The 16,603-nt window shown below is 40.6% G+C and overlaps 3 protein-coding genes across 20 annotated transcripts; 2 read left to right on the forward strand and 1 right to left on the reverse strand.

The window, feature by feature from the left end:
- The first annotated feature begins 745 nt into the window (after window positions 1-745).
- On the forward strand, window positions 746-6,596 carry LOC112295416 (polyubiquitin). 16 transcript variants are annotated; one of them, XR_016498344.1, is made up of 9 exons: window positions 746-1,765; window positions 2,054-2,150; window positions 2,303-2,394; window positions 2,626-3,318; window positions 4,301-4,418; window positions 4,566-4,611; window positions 4,766-4,871; window positions 5,040-5,124; window positions 5,240-6,596. XR_016498344.1 is itself a non-coding variant. In XM_090244355.1 (1 exon), the coding sequence occupies exon 1, from the start codon at window positions 856-858 to the stop codon at window positions 1,771-1,773; it is 918 nt and encodes a 305-aa protein (XP_090100481.1). In that variant the 5' UTR covers window positions 746-855; the 3' UTR covers window positions 1,774-1,853. The 16 variants fall into 16 exon arrangements, 1 of the variants encoding a protein (XP_090100481.1); XR_016498342.1 differs by lacking the exon at window positions 2,054-2,150 and having other exon boundaries at window positions 2,233-3,318; XR_012219578.2 differs by lacking the exon at window positions 2,626-3,318 and having other exon boundaries at window positions 4,766-6,596.
- On the reverse strand, window positions 5,546-9,378 carry LOC141046515 (D-cysteine desulfhydrase 2, mitochondrial-like). Of its 3 annotated transcripts, none has more exons than XM_073540877.2 (6): window positions 8,466-9,378; window positions 8,195-8,274; window positions 7,330-7,374; window positions 6,850-7,012; window positions 6,291-6,420; window positions 5,546-6,056 (listed from the first exon to the last, which is right to left on the reverse strand). In XM_073540877.2, the coding sequence occupies exons 1-4, from the start codon at window positions 8,550-8,552 to the stop codon at window positions 7,006-7,008; spliced, it is 219 nt and encodes a 72-aa protein (XP_073396978.1). In that variant the 5' UTR covers window positions 8,553-9,378; the 3' UTR covers window positions 5,546-6,056; window positions 6,291-6,420; window positions 6,850-7,005. The 3 variants fall into 3 exon arrangements, with proteins under 3 accessions (XP_073396978.1, XP_073396977.1, XP_073396976.1); XM_073540876.2 differs by having other exon boundaries at window positions 6,850-7,173; XM_073540875.2 differs by having other exon boundaries at window positions 7,253-7,374.
- A 63-nt stretch (window positions 9,379-9,441) lies between these two features.
- On the forward strand, window positions 9,442-12,947 carry LOC112295419 (uncharacterized). The gene is made up of 3 exons (XM_024546981.3): window positions 9,442-10,933; window positions 11,210-11,429; window positions 11,651-12,947. The coding sequence occupies exons 1-3, from the start codon at window positions 10,553-10,555 to the stop codon at window positions 11,974-11,976; spliced, it is 927 nt and encodes a 308-aa protein (XP_024402749.1). The 5' UTR covers window positions 9,442-10,552; the 3' UTR covers window positions 11,977-12,947.
- The last annotated feature ends 3,656 nt before the right edge of the window (window positions 12,948-16,603 follow it).

The raw sequence follows: 16,603 nt of genomic DNA on the forward strand, positions 1-16,603 counted from the left end.
TTTTTGTCATTATGTGCAGAATATCAGTCCAGATTGGTACAAGCTGTAAGTAGAGGAAAAACTAATATCTTAACACATTCAAACAAAGCTTCACCACCGACACTGTCCGCAACATGACTTGAAATTGAAGGCGGCAGTGCTCCACAACGAGCACCACCACATGAAAGCCGGGAGTGAATCCATGCTCGGAAGGTAATCTCATCCCACAAGCAAACTGCGTACACGTCCACCGACACTCCGCGCCAGAGGGGGCTTGCGTGGCGAGGAGATCACCACATCGCCACCAGCACATTGGATTCGACGGAGGATTCTCGGTGAAGGTGCCTTGCAATGTCATGATGTAAGGGGCCCTCAAACGACACGGCACAGGCCAACACTGGTATGCCACGTTCCGTAATCTTTTTAAAACAATTTCTCAACAAGGACACGAGCTGAGTTTGATTTCATGGAACTGTCCTCAATGAGGTCCTTCAGAGGCTCCCTCCAACAAGCGGTTCCTTCCCATGTTGCTTTAGACACACGTATTTCGAGGAAACCTCTGGACTCTTCCAACTCAGCATCTTCCATCCTCAGAACATCATCTATTATCCCTTCTTGCGGTGTCATCTTCGATGACTAAAACCAACCTTTCATTCAACGACATTCGTTGAAACTTCTTTCTCGGTTTCTTCGCGAACAGCAAACGTCTTTCGACTTGAGTGTATATATCTGCGAGCCCAAACTTGGCTGATTCATTCCGGGATCCATTCTTCGAGAAATAGGACTTTGAACATCCGGAGGTGTGAGGTTCAGTTCTAAAGTGAGTACACTGTGGGGTTTCAGCATTAGACGCAGTAGTTCGCCTTCTAGTTCAAGATGCAGATATTTGTGAAGACGTTGACAGGGAAGACCATCACCCTGGAGGTGGAGAGCTCTGACACGATTGATAACGTGAAGACGAAGATTCAGGACAAGGAGGGGATTCCTCCGGACCAGCAGAGGTTGATCTTCGCAGGGAAGCAATTGGAGGACGGCCGCACTTTGGCTGATTACAACATCCAGAAGGAGTCGACCTTGCACTTGGTTCTTAGGTTGAGGGGAGGCATGCAAATTTTTGTGAAGACGTTGACAGGGAAGACCATCACCCTGGAGGTGGAGAGCTCTGACACGATTGATAACGTGAAGACGAAGATTCAGGACAAGGAGGGGATTCCTCCGGACCAGCAGAGGTTGATCTTCGCAGGGAAGCAATTGGAGGACGGCCGCACTTTGGCTGATTACAACATCCAGAAGGAGTCGACCTTGCACTTGGTTCTTAGGTTGAGGGGAGGCATGCAAATTTTTGTGAAGACGTTGACAGGGAAGACCATCACCCTGGAGGTGGAGAGCTCTGACACGATTGATAACGTGAAGACGAAGATTCAGGACAAGGAGGGGATTCCTCCGGACCAGCAGAGGTTGATCTTCGCAGGGAAGCAATTGGAGGACGGCCGCACTTTGGCTGATTACAACATCCAGAAGGAGTCGACCTTGCACTTGGTTCTTAGGTTGAGGGGAGGCATGCAAATTTTTGTGAAGACGTTGACAGGGAAGACCATCACCCTGGAGGTGGAGAGCTCTGACACGATTGATAACGTGAAGACGAAGATTCAGGACAAGGAGGGGATTCCTCCGGACCAGCAGAGGTTGATCTTCGCAGGGAAACAATTGGAGGATGGTCGCACCCTGGCCGATTACAACATCCAGAAGGAGTCGACCTTGCACTTGGTGCTCCGCCTCCGAGGTGGTCAGTAGGTCGTCCTACTATGTTGTTAAACGTCCCTTACAGTGTGTGTAATAATGAATAAAAGGATTTTTTTCCGATTTGGTCACTATTTCGGCTTCGTGATGGTTTGAAAGTTTCGTCTTGGTGTTGGCAAGCGTTACATGTTCCTGGCATTTGAGGGAGAACTGCATCTTTTTCTCTCGTTTGAGAATGTATTAAAGGTTGTGTATGACTTTGCATTTAGAAGTAATCTGAGGCATTTGTTGGATGTGTTGGCAACATTTTGAACTCGGCCACATTATTCACTAGGTTTTCTCTCTGGATGAGTGTACTCTACTGGCCAATTCGAAATCAAACTGCAGCGATGATAGTTTCTTACAGTTGCGACGGATGGAAGTATCTCTTGGTATGTAGCGTGACTCTCACAGTTAGTAGATTATGCGGGACCGTTCTCTGGTTCTTACAATGAAAGTCCGTTGCTTGTGCAGTGTACTCTCTTCAAATTGGTACAATACACCGGAGACATGTTCTGAACTTGTGTATATGTGGATAGTGCAGTCCAATTGTAAGGTTGTCTTCTTGCGCATCATGCGGTTCTAACTCTGTGAAATACGAAATCTGAATATCGACAGAGGAAGGTTGGGGACCGAGTAAGTACAGATCATCTCATGTTGCTATGTTTGTGTGCTAAAATAGATTGAGAATTGTGTGTAGCTTGGCAGAGATCCAGAGAATGGATATGATAAAAATTGCCTTACTTACATTCAAGCGATGTTGAAGTGGTTTAATTTTGATAACTTTGATTATACTTGGAAATGATGTGCTCTACTGCTCATGGAATTGAAGATTTTGGCGGTAGTTGTGTTTGTTTTTCTTTGAAGGAACCCGTGATTTGCTGCCCTGGTCATTCTGTGGAATTTTGCGCAACTCCACTCTGCTCTGATTTCTCCTACGCCGCGCTCGTTTGCTTGTCTTCTGTACGCTTCAGAAGCTAAGTTATTTTTTGATTGTCCTTTGGTGCTCAGCATTGTTAATCAGGGATTGTCATCTCGATTCAGTAGGTTTGTTGAGAGTAGCTTCACTCAGGAGCATGTGATGTTTTTGCTTAAATTTGCACAGGGAAGTGCACGAAGCTTTGTTTGTAGAGAATTGTGAATATTTCTCTCTATTTAACTTAGCACATGTTCGATGTAGACGTTAGTATTGTGAGTGTCAACAATTCTGTGCGTTTTTTTGCTGATGTGATCCTTACAATGATTGTCTTAACTATCATATGTTGGTAGATGGTGTGTTGTTGTTTTTCCTTTAATCATCTGCTGGTTTTTAAGGGAGGCTATTTAAGGATATAAATTGCCTCATTAAAGGAACATTGGTTAATTGATGATTTGACTTCCTTATTGAGCTGGTTAGATATAATCGTCCAGTTGACATTTATCCTTGCGACATGGCAACTCGCAAAACAGCTCCGTCAAGCTCTCAGAAAATGTAGTGCAGCTGTTACGTGGATGGTTACATGGAAGGAAGACAAGCTGATCGAAGGGGTCCTTGAGAAGCTCGTTTCGTTTCGATCGGAGGTCGGTACTTTACTTGGAATTTTGTCGTTATTTGTTAAAAGCATTACCAAAGTCAAACACAATCTACGACTCTTTGGACTTGTAGAAGGACATATAATGATGGTGTATGTAGCTGAAGAAGTTCACATTGACTCGTACGGCTAGTGGTGCAGGGTAAGCGCCAAGTATTTCTGACGAATTCCACCCATGTCAAGGAGGCATAACAGGGAAATTTCTAGACATTAGAGTTTAATGATTTAGCGGTTTAACTTACATGTGTCACGCATTTCTGAAGTATCAAAATAAGATGATGCTGTTCATAGTCCTGCAGCCGTACATGCCACTCTTCTTTCTGCAGGAGATCTGTACTTCGTTTGCCGCTGCCGTATAATATGTGTCGATCAAGCTTTCTTCAAACAAAAGTCATGACCTAGGCTGATTAAATAGTTTTACATTGATATTAATGTTGCCAGATCTTTTCCGCCAAATATCATAATGTCCTGATGCTAGAGCACTGGAAATAGAAAAAAGTAGCTAAAAGATGGGATGCGTGAGCCATATTGTTATAGTCTGCGGTTGTTTATTTTTTATTTCAAAGCAAGTGAGTGAGCTGTCTGGAATTTTACTGCAATAAGGTAGTTCACACAAGTGGCCCTCAACTCTTATGTAAGTTGTCAGTTATCGTCCTCATTTACATTCCTCTTCTTTTCGTAGTCACCCTCCATGAACTGCTGATCTGAAGCTGCATTATGTACCTCTTTGCATCTTGTTCTGAGTTCTCTTAGTAAATATCTTTGCAAACTTTTGAACGTGGCAACGGTTTTTGAACATGTGAAATTGGCATTTAGTTGGAGCTCAAATAAGCTGGTATCAATTGCGTTGTAGGCCCACATGCTTTTCTTCAACATTGTTCGGATTTGATGATTGATCTGGTATGTTAAACATGTTCTGCACACTTTAGGGCTATTTTATTGGCTTCATTTCACTGTGTGGATAAATGCAGGTGTGTAAGACTGTGGGTTGGCTATAAAGTTGCAATTTACATCTGTGGACCTTCACAGGAAGATACAACGAAAACAGTCGCTCTATCACTTGGTCAGATTACGGGGAACGACCTTGATGTATGTTTCCCATAGAACTGAAATGAAGCATCCGTCTAATTGCCAATCTTGTACTCTGAAACGCCATCTTCCTTTTTACTAGTTGGTTTCTTCAATCTAATTCTTACTGAACAAGTCTTTCTGAAACATCACTTGCGAGGGTGGCAGCTGTAATGGTGGAATTCGATTAATATGACAATTACTACGGGCTTCAGTAAGTTTGCAAATTATGCTTTGTTTACATGTGGCCGTCAAGAACAGCGATTTGTTGTATTGTTTACTTTTTCTGCACGCTGATAATGAGTGTGTATATTAGAACGATGCTGGTTTAGATGGCATTGCTGAACTTAGTTCGTCATGTCTGTCAGGTATCCGGTTCTGTATCTTTGTGGATATCCTGGGTGCAAATTCATCAACACCAGCTATGATCCCGTTTTTTCCCGAATGACGACAATGGGGAAACTTACTTTCAATGTTGGTTTTTCAAATTGAATTTCTGAAGGGTTGTAATCTGTTTGAATCACTTGACGGACCTGCTAATTTGTGCATTGATTCGTACGTTTACACTTTTGATATTTGTATTGGTTTATATGTTAACAATGTGGAAAAAGCAATTACTGTGAAGACTTTTGGTTGGTACAGGAGCTGTATTCGTGGTCGGTGCCATAAAAGACAATGAAGGACAAGCCTGTGGTTGCAAAGCCCTCGCTTTTCATGTTGCAACAGAGTACAGCACCCATCCTTTACCCACAGTCTTTCTGTCCCTCTTATAATATTTGTCATTAGGTTATCATTTCACATCTTACAGAGCTTTCAGATCTTCCGGTTTGTGGATGAAACAGTTCTGATGGGCTCTACCACGCTGTAGGAGGTTGAATTCAAAGCCTTCAAAGATAAATGTATGTGAATGTGAATACATATACACACACACATGTATGTATATATATATATATATATATATATATATATATATGTAGAGACTGATTGTAGGCTGACATCCTTTATGGCCAAGATGGAAGTTGCGCAATCCTCTCCTTTCTTTCAAGTAACCGACCGTGTGCAAGTACTTCTACAATGTGAGCAACTAATGACCATCATTTGTTTTAGCATTGCTACATCTGAAGTTTTTATGTTTTTCCTGCATGCACAAAGGCTTGTAGACTGGAATTTTACAAGTGGTACCGCGTTGAAGATACATCATAGTGCAGATAACCAAATCCAAACTGACACTACACAAACAAAACTCCAGATATTCTGGCTACTAAATACGCCGTGAATGTTTGAGCATATTCGACACACAAAGACACTTTCAATAGCTTCTACTGTTCCCTCGTGACTCTAGAAATACGACGATGTGGTTTATGATAGCTTGTTTGATAGGTTTGGTCGACAAGCGGAAAGGTAAAAGATGTGTTGCTATGGAGCAGCTCACTGGTAATTTGTTAAATATAGCTCTTATTGAGGCTATGATGGAACTGAAGGCAAATTTTATCCAAATTATTTTGGGTATAATGGGACAAGAGGCCAAGGTATTACCTTTTCACCTGGTCCGTATCTGCAGATCCAACAAGTGGAGACCACCGTTCTCTCTAGGTCTTGTTACTTCAGGTCTTCTTCAGCAACAGGGACTTTTTTAAAGTATTGTGCTCGTTGGTAATTCTGCAATCGATTCGTTTCCACCCCACAAGATGATTCTTAGAATAGTGATTTGTTTTGATTCTTGATTCTAACAATCACGATTACAGTGAAGGAATGATCTTGCTCTGTTGCCCTTTCATGCCAATCAAACCTGCTGAGAGTGGACACCTTACACTGCAGATTTACTCAATTACAAGCCTTCTCTGTTTCACAAACAAAAATATTCTAATGTCTTCAAGGTACAAGAAATACTACCTTCGGCACAAGTATCAATGACCAGTAACATTCCATTGTTCTTGCTGAGGATTCCACATGTGGATAATCCATCACTCGTTGATTACTTTTTTATTAATTATAGTTATTCTTGTACATTCCATGGCATGTTCTGCAGGCATCTCTGCAAATATTAGAGAAATCCTGACCTAAGCAGTAGCCAGGGAGGTAAGTTAGTGGTGTTCCCGGAGTTAGTATTTAGAAATAGCACCAACAGAGAATTTTACCCATAAGTTGACTGGAAAGTGGCAAGACGACAGAATTCTTCATAAAATATCTTATACTATCTTTAATGTTTCAAGCGTTCTTCGAGAATGGTCAACGGGATATGCCAATTTCTTGGACTAGTTAGCATGTGGATTGTCTTGACATTTTTTCATCCATTTTCAATTAAAATGGAATGCGGCTCTTTCACCATAATACAAAATCCCACACAAAAGTTTTTTGTAATTTGTTATACGTTTTCTAATAAATATAAGAATGAGATTAAATTTTTATTTGTTCCAGTTGGTGAAAAAGTTTAGAGATGGTCAAAGATTACATTCTGCACGTGCTGCTTATGTTTCACCTTCAACTTGTGCTTCTTGGTAGTATTTTGTAAAAAAGATAATGGTTGCACTGTTTTACTACACGTATCACTTGTTCGAATCCTTTGAAGCTCCACATGTCGAACCTCGTCTTCTGGTGTTTAAAATAACTAAAAACTATGCATTGAAACACACATTATCGAATTAGATCGTACATTAGTTTGAAGAACCTTGGATCTTGTTCCCCCTTACAAAAAGGAAAGATAATAGCCAGGTTGACAACCGCAAAAAAGTGGGGAAATGATCTTTTCCAGATGCTCTCCAGATTATCAGATGATCTGAGCAAGTTGGGTTTGAAAAAAGCACAAAACTAGTAAGGTTAGTTCAGAGTCTCAAAGGTTGATTCTGAGTGCCTACCAGCAACAACTGGCAGGACATGCCCACATGACGAAACAGTTGCTGCAGATTTTCTATGCTCAAGTTGCGAGCCAAACCTTATGAATGGATGTGAATCTGGGGGTTTCAGTGACTTGTCTTCGCTGCTTCATCCGAAGACCCCGCACCATGAGAAGCGGTTGGCCACCTTTTTAAAAAGACTTACGAGAGAGGATGCAGAGATCACAACTCACTCAACATGATTCCCACAGCAAGCTAATTCCAAGGGAAACGCAACCGAGATAGAACTAACAGCAGCAGCAGCATCAGATAAAGATTGGAGTTTGAATAGAAGAGGAAGAGCTGCAATATATCAGAATTGATGACTCCCACATCTTTTCAGCCGATTTGTGAGCTAAAAAGATTTAAGGCTCTTCCTAGTGAACATTCACACCTCAAACGATGGGTGCGTATCACATACTTGGTTGAATTCACATAGAAACCTATCACCTTGCTCTCTATCGCCTTCTCCAATAAATGATGTTAACATTTTTCAAGAACAAAATTCTTCACACCATTACATTCTCTAATCTGTAATGGGATCGTCTTTCAATCTAGACGCGCATGGTAGTCACAAGCACTCTCGTTGTGTATTTTGTTTCCGACCACAAGCTCGCTTGACATCTCGTTTGACAATCTGTTGTGTAATGTACTGACATACGAAGTAGCACGATCTACTTGCGCAGGATGTTTCTGAAGCATTGCCTTCCTGCCGACATATGGTGAACGAGGAATATATATAAAATGGCCAATCATCCCCGCACAGAGGTTATATCCTGCCGGGCTCCCAGATCTTTCTCACTCAAGGCAGCAAGTGACCCTTCATGCCCTCTGGACACGCAACATTCCCAAAGCTCCGACGATTTTAGTTGCCTCGATACAACACGATCTTAACTTCAATTGAAAATGGGGAAAATAACTTACGACGAAGTTGTTGACGAAGAAAATGTGCAGGACACACCTACAGCAGCCATAAGTGCACTTTTACTACCCCAACACGAGACCTATCAATGATAGAATGACGTCACAAAACATTGGGTGTGAGTAACGTCTGCCAAAATGTAGACGGACAGAAACATCGAGTTATGATTACGACCAATAACGGATTTGCAACAGAACCCGCTTGATGGGACCAATTGCTCAGAGAAACTTGTTGGGGTGTTTCTTAGAATCGAGGGCTAACAACTTCAATGACCTCATGAGCTTGGAGAACGGGAATGAGAGCATCAGGTTGATGGAGCTTGTTACTACTCCAGATGCGATGAATCAAGCCGTCTCGCATCACGTGGAAACAATAGCTCTAGTCTTCGGTGGAAACTGCCTTCGTCGATTCAGTCGCCGCAATCTGCAGTAACCATAAGCTGTTAAGGATGTGCCGTCAGTCATGGAAGTCTTCAAGGCTTGACTCTAAGCTTCCCTGCACCATCCAGCAACTCTCGAGTCTCAAACCTCTAGGTACTCCCTTGAATGTTACCTAATCTAATGCTTGAGTTCAACTTTGGCTGCAATTTGGAACCCTTGCACCCACAATTGACGTAGACGCAAATGCGTCTACGTCAATGTAAAATTGTAATCACCTTGAGAATGGTGCGATGGTTTGATACACTGATACCGAAGAATGCAGGGGGACAACCTTAATAGTTCACTTCGGGTTTAGGTCTACCATATCCAGAAGATATATCTTAAAATAAGAGGAGATACCGGAATCTCAATCGATTGCTCTACTCCGCAATCAATTCACACGAAGCTTCACAACGACGCGTTCGCAATCGTGCTCCAAAACGAACTCGTGCCCAGTTTTCTAACCCTGTATCGTAACGAGAGAGTAACACGAAAGGATCATACACTTACTCGACGAGCGTCACATAGACTCAAGTAAACTTGTGGTTGACGCCAAGAGAATCTCTCCACGGACATCCCATTGCGACAGTAAACAAGACTCGAATTGAACCCAACTGCTCTGCCGCAGTATTGCAGTTGCAGAAACTTGCTTCCCCGTGATGTCAGATGCGGAGCCTGTCGAAACAGAAATGGATGACACATCCAAGTAGCGACGAAGCAAGACGTAAAGTCTCCGCAGGCAGTAAATAAACAAATGATCAAGGCGTCCGCGACCAGAGATTGCGTGTTTCTCCAGGCGCATTCCAAATCCGGTAACCCTTTGAGTAACTTACCTGATGCCTTACTTAGCACGCCACAGCTTCCAGGTAAAATGCCCCATGGCTCTCGGCAAGGATACAAAAGCCAGCACCTCGAACGCTCCCCGCCTGCAATCTCAAATGCGTTCTTCCTTTCAAACTTACATTCAAAGATTGCTCCTAACTGACGCCGACCTGACGCCACATATAGTTCAGTGGCAACTGGCTGGCGGTTCCCCTTGCGATTGGGTCATCGCTTGAGGTGGTCAATGATTTCTGAGAAGATCGCCACTAGGAGATGCACCACATGTGATTGTCTCGTTGGGATTTATTGTTCTTAGTTGTACGATAGCTGTCTCCGGTAGAGAGTAGTGTCTGAGGTTGCTAGCTGTTTGTTGTCTCCGTCTTTCTACTTGTCGAATTGGGCCCTCGATTTGCATACCTAGTATTGTAATTCTGAAGTGTTTTCTTGATGAGCAAGGTTTTTTCGAAAGACTTCGTGTTAGAAAGTGGTTGGATGGTCGAAGAGGCCTCCAGCGAGAACAGAAAAGGAGTTGAGGTTTTTGATCTCATGTAAGTTGCAGTGTGGTCGATTGGGTGGTATATTGAAGGTTTTGATAGTTGGCAGTGGTGGTAAGGGAGGGGAGATCTGGGTGGTGATTGAGGTTGTTCACGTGAAGGAGAGCATTTTTCAACCAGTGCACTTTCTGGCTGAATCAACGCGAGAGTTTTTGCTTCATTGCTTGCTTCTGCCTCCCTTTGTTCCCTAGTCACCTTCTTACTGGGTACTTCGGAGGAAGAAGGCACAAAAACAACAATGCAAAAACAACAAAAGCATACGTAAAACAAAAACAAAACGCGGATAGATTTTGGGGTTTTGAGTTTGTCTTTGAAGAAGACAAATGTTTTCGTCGCCGAGCTCTACAGTTCTCATGTACAACACACGCACCAGCAATTACTACACCTTTCTTTCGTCTGCATACTTGGAGACGTAGCATCAGTGGACAGGTGTTTTAAAAATCCTTGAAGATTCACGACGTCGTCTATCAGCTCGGGGGTATCTCCTTTCTTGCGGTGGCTGGAGAATCTGGAAATCGTCGCCGAGTTGGGGAAGATCGCTATTGAGAACCCCGTGGTGAGCACGATGCCGGGTCTTCGGAGACAGCCAAGCATTAGTTCCTACACGAACTCAATCTACCACACCGATATGCTCACGCCTGTCCCTTCTATCCATCAATATTCATGGCACTGCGAGAGTTTCATCGTGTCTCGACCTATTGCGACCCGGGAGGTTGTGCCGCGCCAGCCCCTGAAATCTCAGAAGGGGACTAGGGACAAGTGCAATTATCTGGGCACCAAGGCAGCGAGCACCGCGCTTGCCGCGCCAGTCTGCTACGGCAGCATGGAAAGTGACAACTTGCTGGCCATGGTGCATGATTTTATTGAGAATGACCCTTCGGAGTACATGAATGGAGTGGACAGCGATGACTCTTCATCCGCCAAGAAACTTGTGGAAAACTTACTGGTGAGTTCACTCTGTCAAGTGCTGCCCTCAAGTATTGCGTCAGTTCAATCCCGATGGATTGCTATCGCAACGACAGGGAAGGGTCGTATCGCTGTTCTTTGAATCCTTTATTACCAGGAAAGTTTCTCAATTTAGGAGGCTTGGATTTTGCACGACATGGAACTGGTCACGTCAGTATTCACACATGTCCTGTCCGTTTCGTAAACAGTACACTAGCTTCAACTATGCAACTTGAGATGAGAAATCATACTCATTACCAGAAAATGGGGTTTGCAGATGCGCATAGCGCCTAGTGCGTTGGAAAGAGAATTGACAACCGAGGTGGAGCTGCTCCTGATCCTTGTCAACGACGTCATGGACGCCATTTGTGAGCCTGGGGTCTCTGATTGCAAAGGAAGTTGTGTGAACCGCTTTGTGGTCAAGCATCTAAGGGTTGCCGGTTACGATGCCGCTGAATGTAAGTCCAAGTGGCACTGCTCCGGCCGAATCCCTGGAGGTATCATTTCACATTCAAATCCCACATGGGTTCTAGTTTCTTGTAGGTGTATTCCGATAACCGGATTTTTCGGAGGTTGTGTGCTACTTGTGTGATTGATGCAGCTTCCTCGTAATCTCGAATCTCTAAGGTCTTTCTAATATCTCTTTTTGCCGATTTTCTTGGCAAGAGGTGATATGGTGTCAATGCACTTGCATGCTGACGGTTGCGAATTCCTGCAGGTGAGTATGAATACATCGACGTTATCGTGAATGATGAGCAACAGACGGAACGACTGATCGTGGACGTGGACTTCCAAGCCCAGTTCGAGATCGCAAGGCCCACCCAGCAATATGAGGCAGCTTTGAAGATCCTCCCTGCAGTCTTTGTCGGTTCACCGACCAAGCTAAAGCAGATCCTGGAGTTCATGTCGGAGGCTGCAAAAGCCTCCTTGCAACAGAGCGACATGCACCTACCTCCGTGGCGCACACTCGACTACATGAGGTCGAAGTGGCTGGGCACGTCGGAGAGGAAGACTGACTCAATCCCATCATCCCCGACCGAATAGCCCCGCAGCTTCCACCGGCAGAGCGAGGCGCTGATCCCAACCGCTGCTAGGCAGTACTGGGAGTAGCTGCGGCACACGAAAGAGCCCCTCGTCGTAAAAATGAAGTCGACTGGCATTGCGAGCAACCTTACTCGTGGGAGAAGAAACTGCGCCAATCCCTCTGTCCGAATCGTCATGTACGTAACACGCTGGGCGTCGTTAGCAAACAAATCAAAAATTGATAGCTGAATCCAGTCTCTACCGAACTGGAGATCCTTAATTTTCTAAGTTACACGAGATGAACCGAAATTTTGTTACCAGTCCTTGCAGTTGAAAGAATCACGTTTCCCGTCGACAGGCTTAGTTGTAAGCTATGAAGGAAAACAAAAAACAAAAAACAAAGAAGAAAAAAACTGAGTAGAATTTGCGTTTAATGTATCTAGCTGGAGCGACCGCCCCTAGTGGTCATTTTTTCCTTTCCAGAACAGTTGAGCGTAGAGAGCTTTGTAGAGAATAGGTAGCCTCGAGCAGTCGGAACTCCAATCTGCTTGATACATACTGACACTGTAAACACCGAAATTGTGGCACAACTGCCTCGTCATCGTGGACAGACGTTTTTCACGTCTGGCCAAGTGATCTCGAAGAGTCCTAGGCGTCAGCTCATCGCTCAAGTTAGACACCAGTGCAACTAGTTTTGAAAAACTGGGCTTTGAATGTCCTCGCTGCAGCCGACACCGCCGGAGGCTCTGCTCATAGTTTTGCAGACAGCTCATTCGTCGTAGTAGATCTCGTAGTAGACCTCGAACTAGAATCCGGATTTGAAACATATCGATAAGCATCAGAAATGTCATGTATAGACAGCACCGACAAGGCTTCGATCAGAAGACTTGTATCATTCTTCGAGGAAAATCTCGAGTTTTTTCAATAATAAAACAAAGAAATGGGTGACGCGGCATCGATGTCGACTGGCTGCCCGAAACCATCACAACTCATGTCGGTGAATATAGTAACTCAACCCCATCCCCAGTTGCATTCATCTTCGCCTGGCATGTCTTCTTCATGTCGTTATTGCTTCTTAACAACTGTCATATAATTACAATTGAATCTTATTGTATAACTTACTGCACAATTCTACGTGTTCTATTTTTAGATTGTTCAGTTCCCAATTCAGTGGTCAATTATTTCTGCTGTGAAGATGCTATATTGAATATTTGTAGGCTCAGGAACCTTGGCAGTGGAAGTCACAAAAGTAATGGGAAACAATCTCTCCAAGTCTCTCATATTGATGAGACATTAACCTCTACAATTTGAACTTTTTTTCGCAGTGCAGAACCTGGGCTTGGAATCTACCATATCTGTCTTAAAATATTTCATTGCATCGAAAATGGGTTTGTGATTGAGACGATTTTGTTGTTAAAAAAAAGGTGGGGTAATCATTGTGGAATAAATCATTGAGTCAATCATGTCACACAACTTTTGAGGATTATTACAAACCTTTTTATTGCAATGTTTAAAATTAGAAAATAGGTTAATATGTGAAAATATTAGGTCATTGTAGAATAGGTATCCAACTAGTACTTGGTACTATATGAAAAGAAAATCCAAATGGCTCTTTGCACCAAAAAAGTTTAATAAATCTTGATTCTTTATCCATATTTAATTGCTCAAAATTGATTTTGTGTGTGTGTTTTTTTAAGACCCCAAATCTTTGATCATACATCATTATTATCAATATTTTAGAGATTCAACAATTGGTTGCTTGTCACTCAGATATTTACACAATTTGATACACCTATTTAACATCTGTATCTTCAAACAAGCATAGATAACAAGCAAATGAAGTAAAAAGATCAAAGTTACAACTTCTTGAATTATTAAAAAATTATATTAATTTTTTAAGATAAACTTTATTAATTAATTTAAAATTTTAATCAAGATATGTGTGTATGTATATACATATATATATATATATATATGTATACACACACACATATATTTATATATATATATATATATATATATAAGCCATATATGTTGAAGAATGAAATTAATAAAAAAACATTTAAAAAATATTTTTTTCAACTAAATAAAAAAAATTGCTCTTATCTTTTAGATATTTAATTGTTTTCAGATTCTAAAATTTAAACTTTGCATTATACAATTATTTTTTTTTTAAAATACTATAATAGTTTACTACATTTGCTTGAATAATGCAATAAATAGAAGCAGATAGAATCTATAGATGTAGATAATATATTTTTATATTAACTTTGAGGGAGTTTCCTAGACATATCTTATATGATTTGACTCCTAAAGATACACCTTGTGACTATTGAAAGTCTTTCTTCAAGTTTCATATTTTTAGAGAATTAAAATAGTAGCAATTTATAACTTGACACTTAGGCCACAAGCCTTGTGGTCCTTAGAAAGCTTCTATAAAAACATTTTTGGTAGCTAGTATATATGAAGGCAAGACTAAGGCCATCCTTAGTCTCGTTAACAACTTTCTTGTTCTACTCTTGATTTAAGATTCTCAAGGTTCTTTGTAATTCACAATAATCATTTTAGTTTCTTTCTTTCTTATATCTATTTCTTATTTTTTTACTTCCTCTATTTTAGTAACAATAGACTATATAGTATTTTCAACTTGTTTAGGAAGTCTTCAAGATTTTACAATAAAAAGGCACCAAGTTAATGATTGTGTATTTCTTTTATTATTACTTATAAATTATTTGAAGCCACAACAAAATATTTAAGTTTTTTTACTTTATATTCATTAGTAGATAATCCTACCTTACTACAACCTACTTTAGATTCAAAAAATCTAAATTGTGATATATCAACATTATGTTTTCTATTATATCTTATCTAGTTTTCTAGAAATACATCTAAGTATCTGGATAGATCTCTGTAAACTCAAGGATTAAGCATTTTTAAATAACACAAAGAACATTGCAATCAATTTAGTTTTATGACATCAAAAAATCAGATGTGTATTTGAAAACCACAACGAATTCAAAAAATAAAAAAACAAAAAATAACTTCAAAAGTTTCATGAATGAATTCATTATGAATTCTATAACTGAAAAAATTGTGAATACATAAGAATTGACATATAGATTCTGTAAATTTGTGTGGTTTTAACAACTATATCATAAATCAATTGTCACATGCATATATATGTGATTGTCTCTCCCTACATAAATACTTAATTTAACTTATAAGGTATTCTTAATGACACTATATAGTTTCTAATTAAAAATTAAAAATCTTAAAAATGCATCTATTTCATATTTGATTACAGTAGCGACGTAATCCTGTAAGATGGAAGTTCCATTTTTTAGCAAAGAAAAATGCAACACAAGTCCAAATAAAAAACATGCTATCTCTTCCACCATCGCAGCCTTTGCATCTGCACTTCTGATCCTCCTCTCCACCTCCACCAATGTTGCGTCTTTCGACCTCATGAATGCCTCGGGAGCTCTGTTTGTGTCATGCAGCTTTGATATCTGCCACCACACACATCTCTGCATCTCTCATCGCTTCACAAATCAATTTTCTCCATCTCTCTCCACAACCCATTTGCGCCTTCCTCAACACAACCCTTCCCCGACATATCACCACACCCACTCACACCTACCTCTTGATGCACCACCGTCACCTCTGCCTGTACCGGAGCCAGGATCACCTCTAGCAACGACACCTTGTTGCTCTTCTGAGATGCCTGAACTCTTTGCATTGTGGCCTCTGCTGCACTTTGTGCAGCTACCGTTGCTTTCCTCTCATCATTCAGTGTCTTCACTTCAAGGTTCTGCCAAACCATCCATTCTACAAAACTTTGAAATTGAGCTCTTTGAAATCTAGTGGAAATCCATGCCGTTGGCCACAGAAAAAGATGTTAAAGTTGAATTTGCCGTTGCTAATTCAAAAATTGACCACTTCTAAAGAACGTTTTTAAGAGGAATCAAGGGAGTCTACAAGAACTATCTTTCTTAACACATCTAGTGCTCTATAAAAAGATTTCAACATGTGAGTTGGTGCTGTACCAAAAAAACAAAAAATAAATAAATCATATATGTGGATATATATACCAAAAATAAAAAGAAATAAAAAATACCATATATATGTACATTAATGCTTTATCCAATATGAATAAATGTGCAAATTATTTTTAAAAAACTGGACGTACATCTCTAAATAGAACCAACTTTAAGATTGGTAATTCAAATCACATTTATTAATGCATTATTTGTACAATAGAGTATTTGATTTTGATTCCATTAATTTTTATGTTTTTATTTTTAAAGAACATCTCAATTATCGAGTATTTTGAAAAAACTCTGCAATTTCATTATTTGTTTCGAATATTTTAATTCTAAATTCTTAGAATAAAATATTAGTTTTATTTTATGTGTAAGATACATTAGATACTCAAGTTGTTCGAAATCAACAATCTATTTTCAATACGTTATATATTAATTTCAGTGGTTTCTTTGTACACAACTACACAATTTATTCTTATGTATGTATGTAAATGTTTGCATACATCTGTATGTAAATATAGGCACACATGTGTAAAAGCAACTACAACGAACAAAAATAAACAAATGAATAATGAGAATATATTCAAGATTTGCATTTCAATAAG

Source organism: Physcomitrium patens, chromosome 18 (genome assembly GCF_059467195.1).
Source record: "Physcomitrium patens ecotype Gransden chromosome 18, ASM5946719v1, whole genome shotgun sequence".
In the NCBI taxonomy this organism is placed as follows: domain Eukaryota; kingdom Viridiplantae; phylum Streptophyta; class Bryopsida; order Funariales; family Funariaceae; genus Physcomitrium; species Physcomitrium patens.

What these genes read in the sequence shown, in the direction of transcription:
- LOC141046515 (XM_073540875.2), bottom strand. Translation starts at nt 8,552, where the DNA reads ATGCGAGACGGCTTGATTCATCGCATCTGGAGTAGTAACAAGCTCCAT. An exon ending in TCTTCGTCAACAACTTCGTC is followed by an intron (nt 7,375 to 8,194) that starts GTAAGTTATTTT and finishes CGGATGAAGCAG; the next exon opens with CGAAGACAAGTCACTGAAAC. An exon ending in TGTCCTGCCAGTTGTTGCTG is followed by an intron (nt 7,013 to 7,252) that starts GTAGGCACTCAG and finishes TTCAATGCATAG; the next exon opens with TTTTTAGTTATTTTAAACAC.
- LOC112295419 (XM_024546981.3), top strand. Translation starts at nt 10,553, where the DNA reads ATGCCGGGTCTTCGGAGACAGCCAAGCATTAGTTCCTACACGAACTCA. An exon ending in AACTTGTGGAAAACTTACTG is followed by an intron (nt 10,934 to 11,209) that starts GTGAGTTCACTC and finishes TGGGGTTTGCAG; the next exon opens with ATGCGCATAGCGCCTAGTGC. An exon ending in CTCCGGCCGAATCCCTGGAG is followed by an intron (nt 11,430 to 11,650) that starts GTATCATTTCAC and finishes GAATTCCTGCAG; the next exon opens with GTGAGTATGAATACATCGAC.
- LOC112295416 (XM_090244355.1), top strand. Translation starts at nt 856, where the DNA reads ATGCAGATATTTGTGAAGACGTTGACAGGGAAGACCATCACCCTGGAG.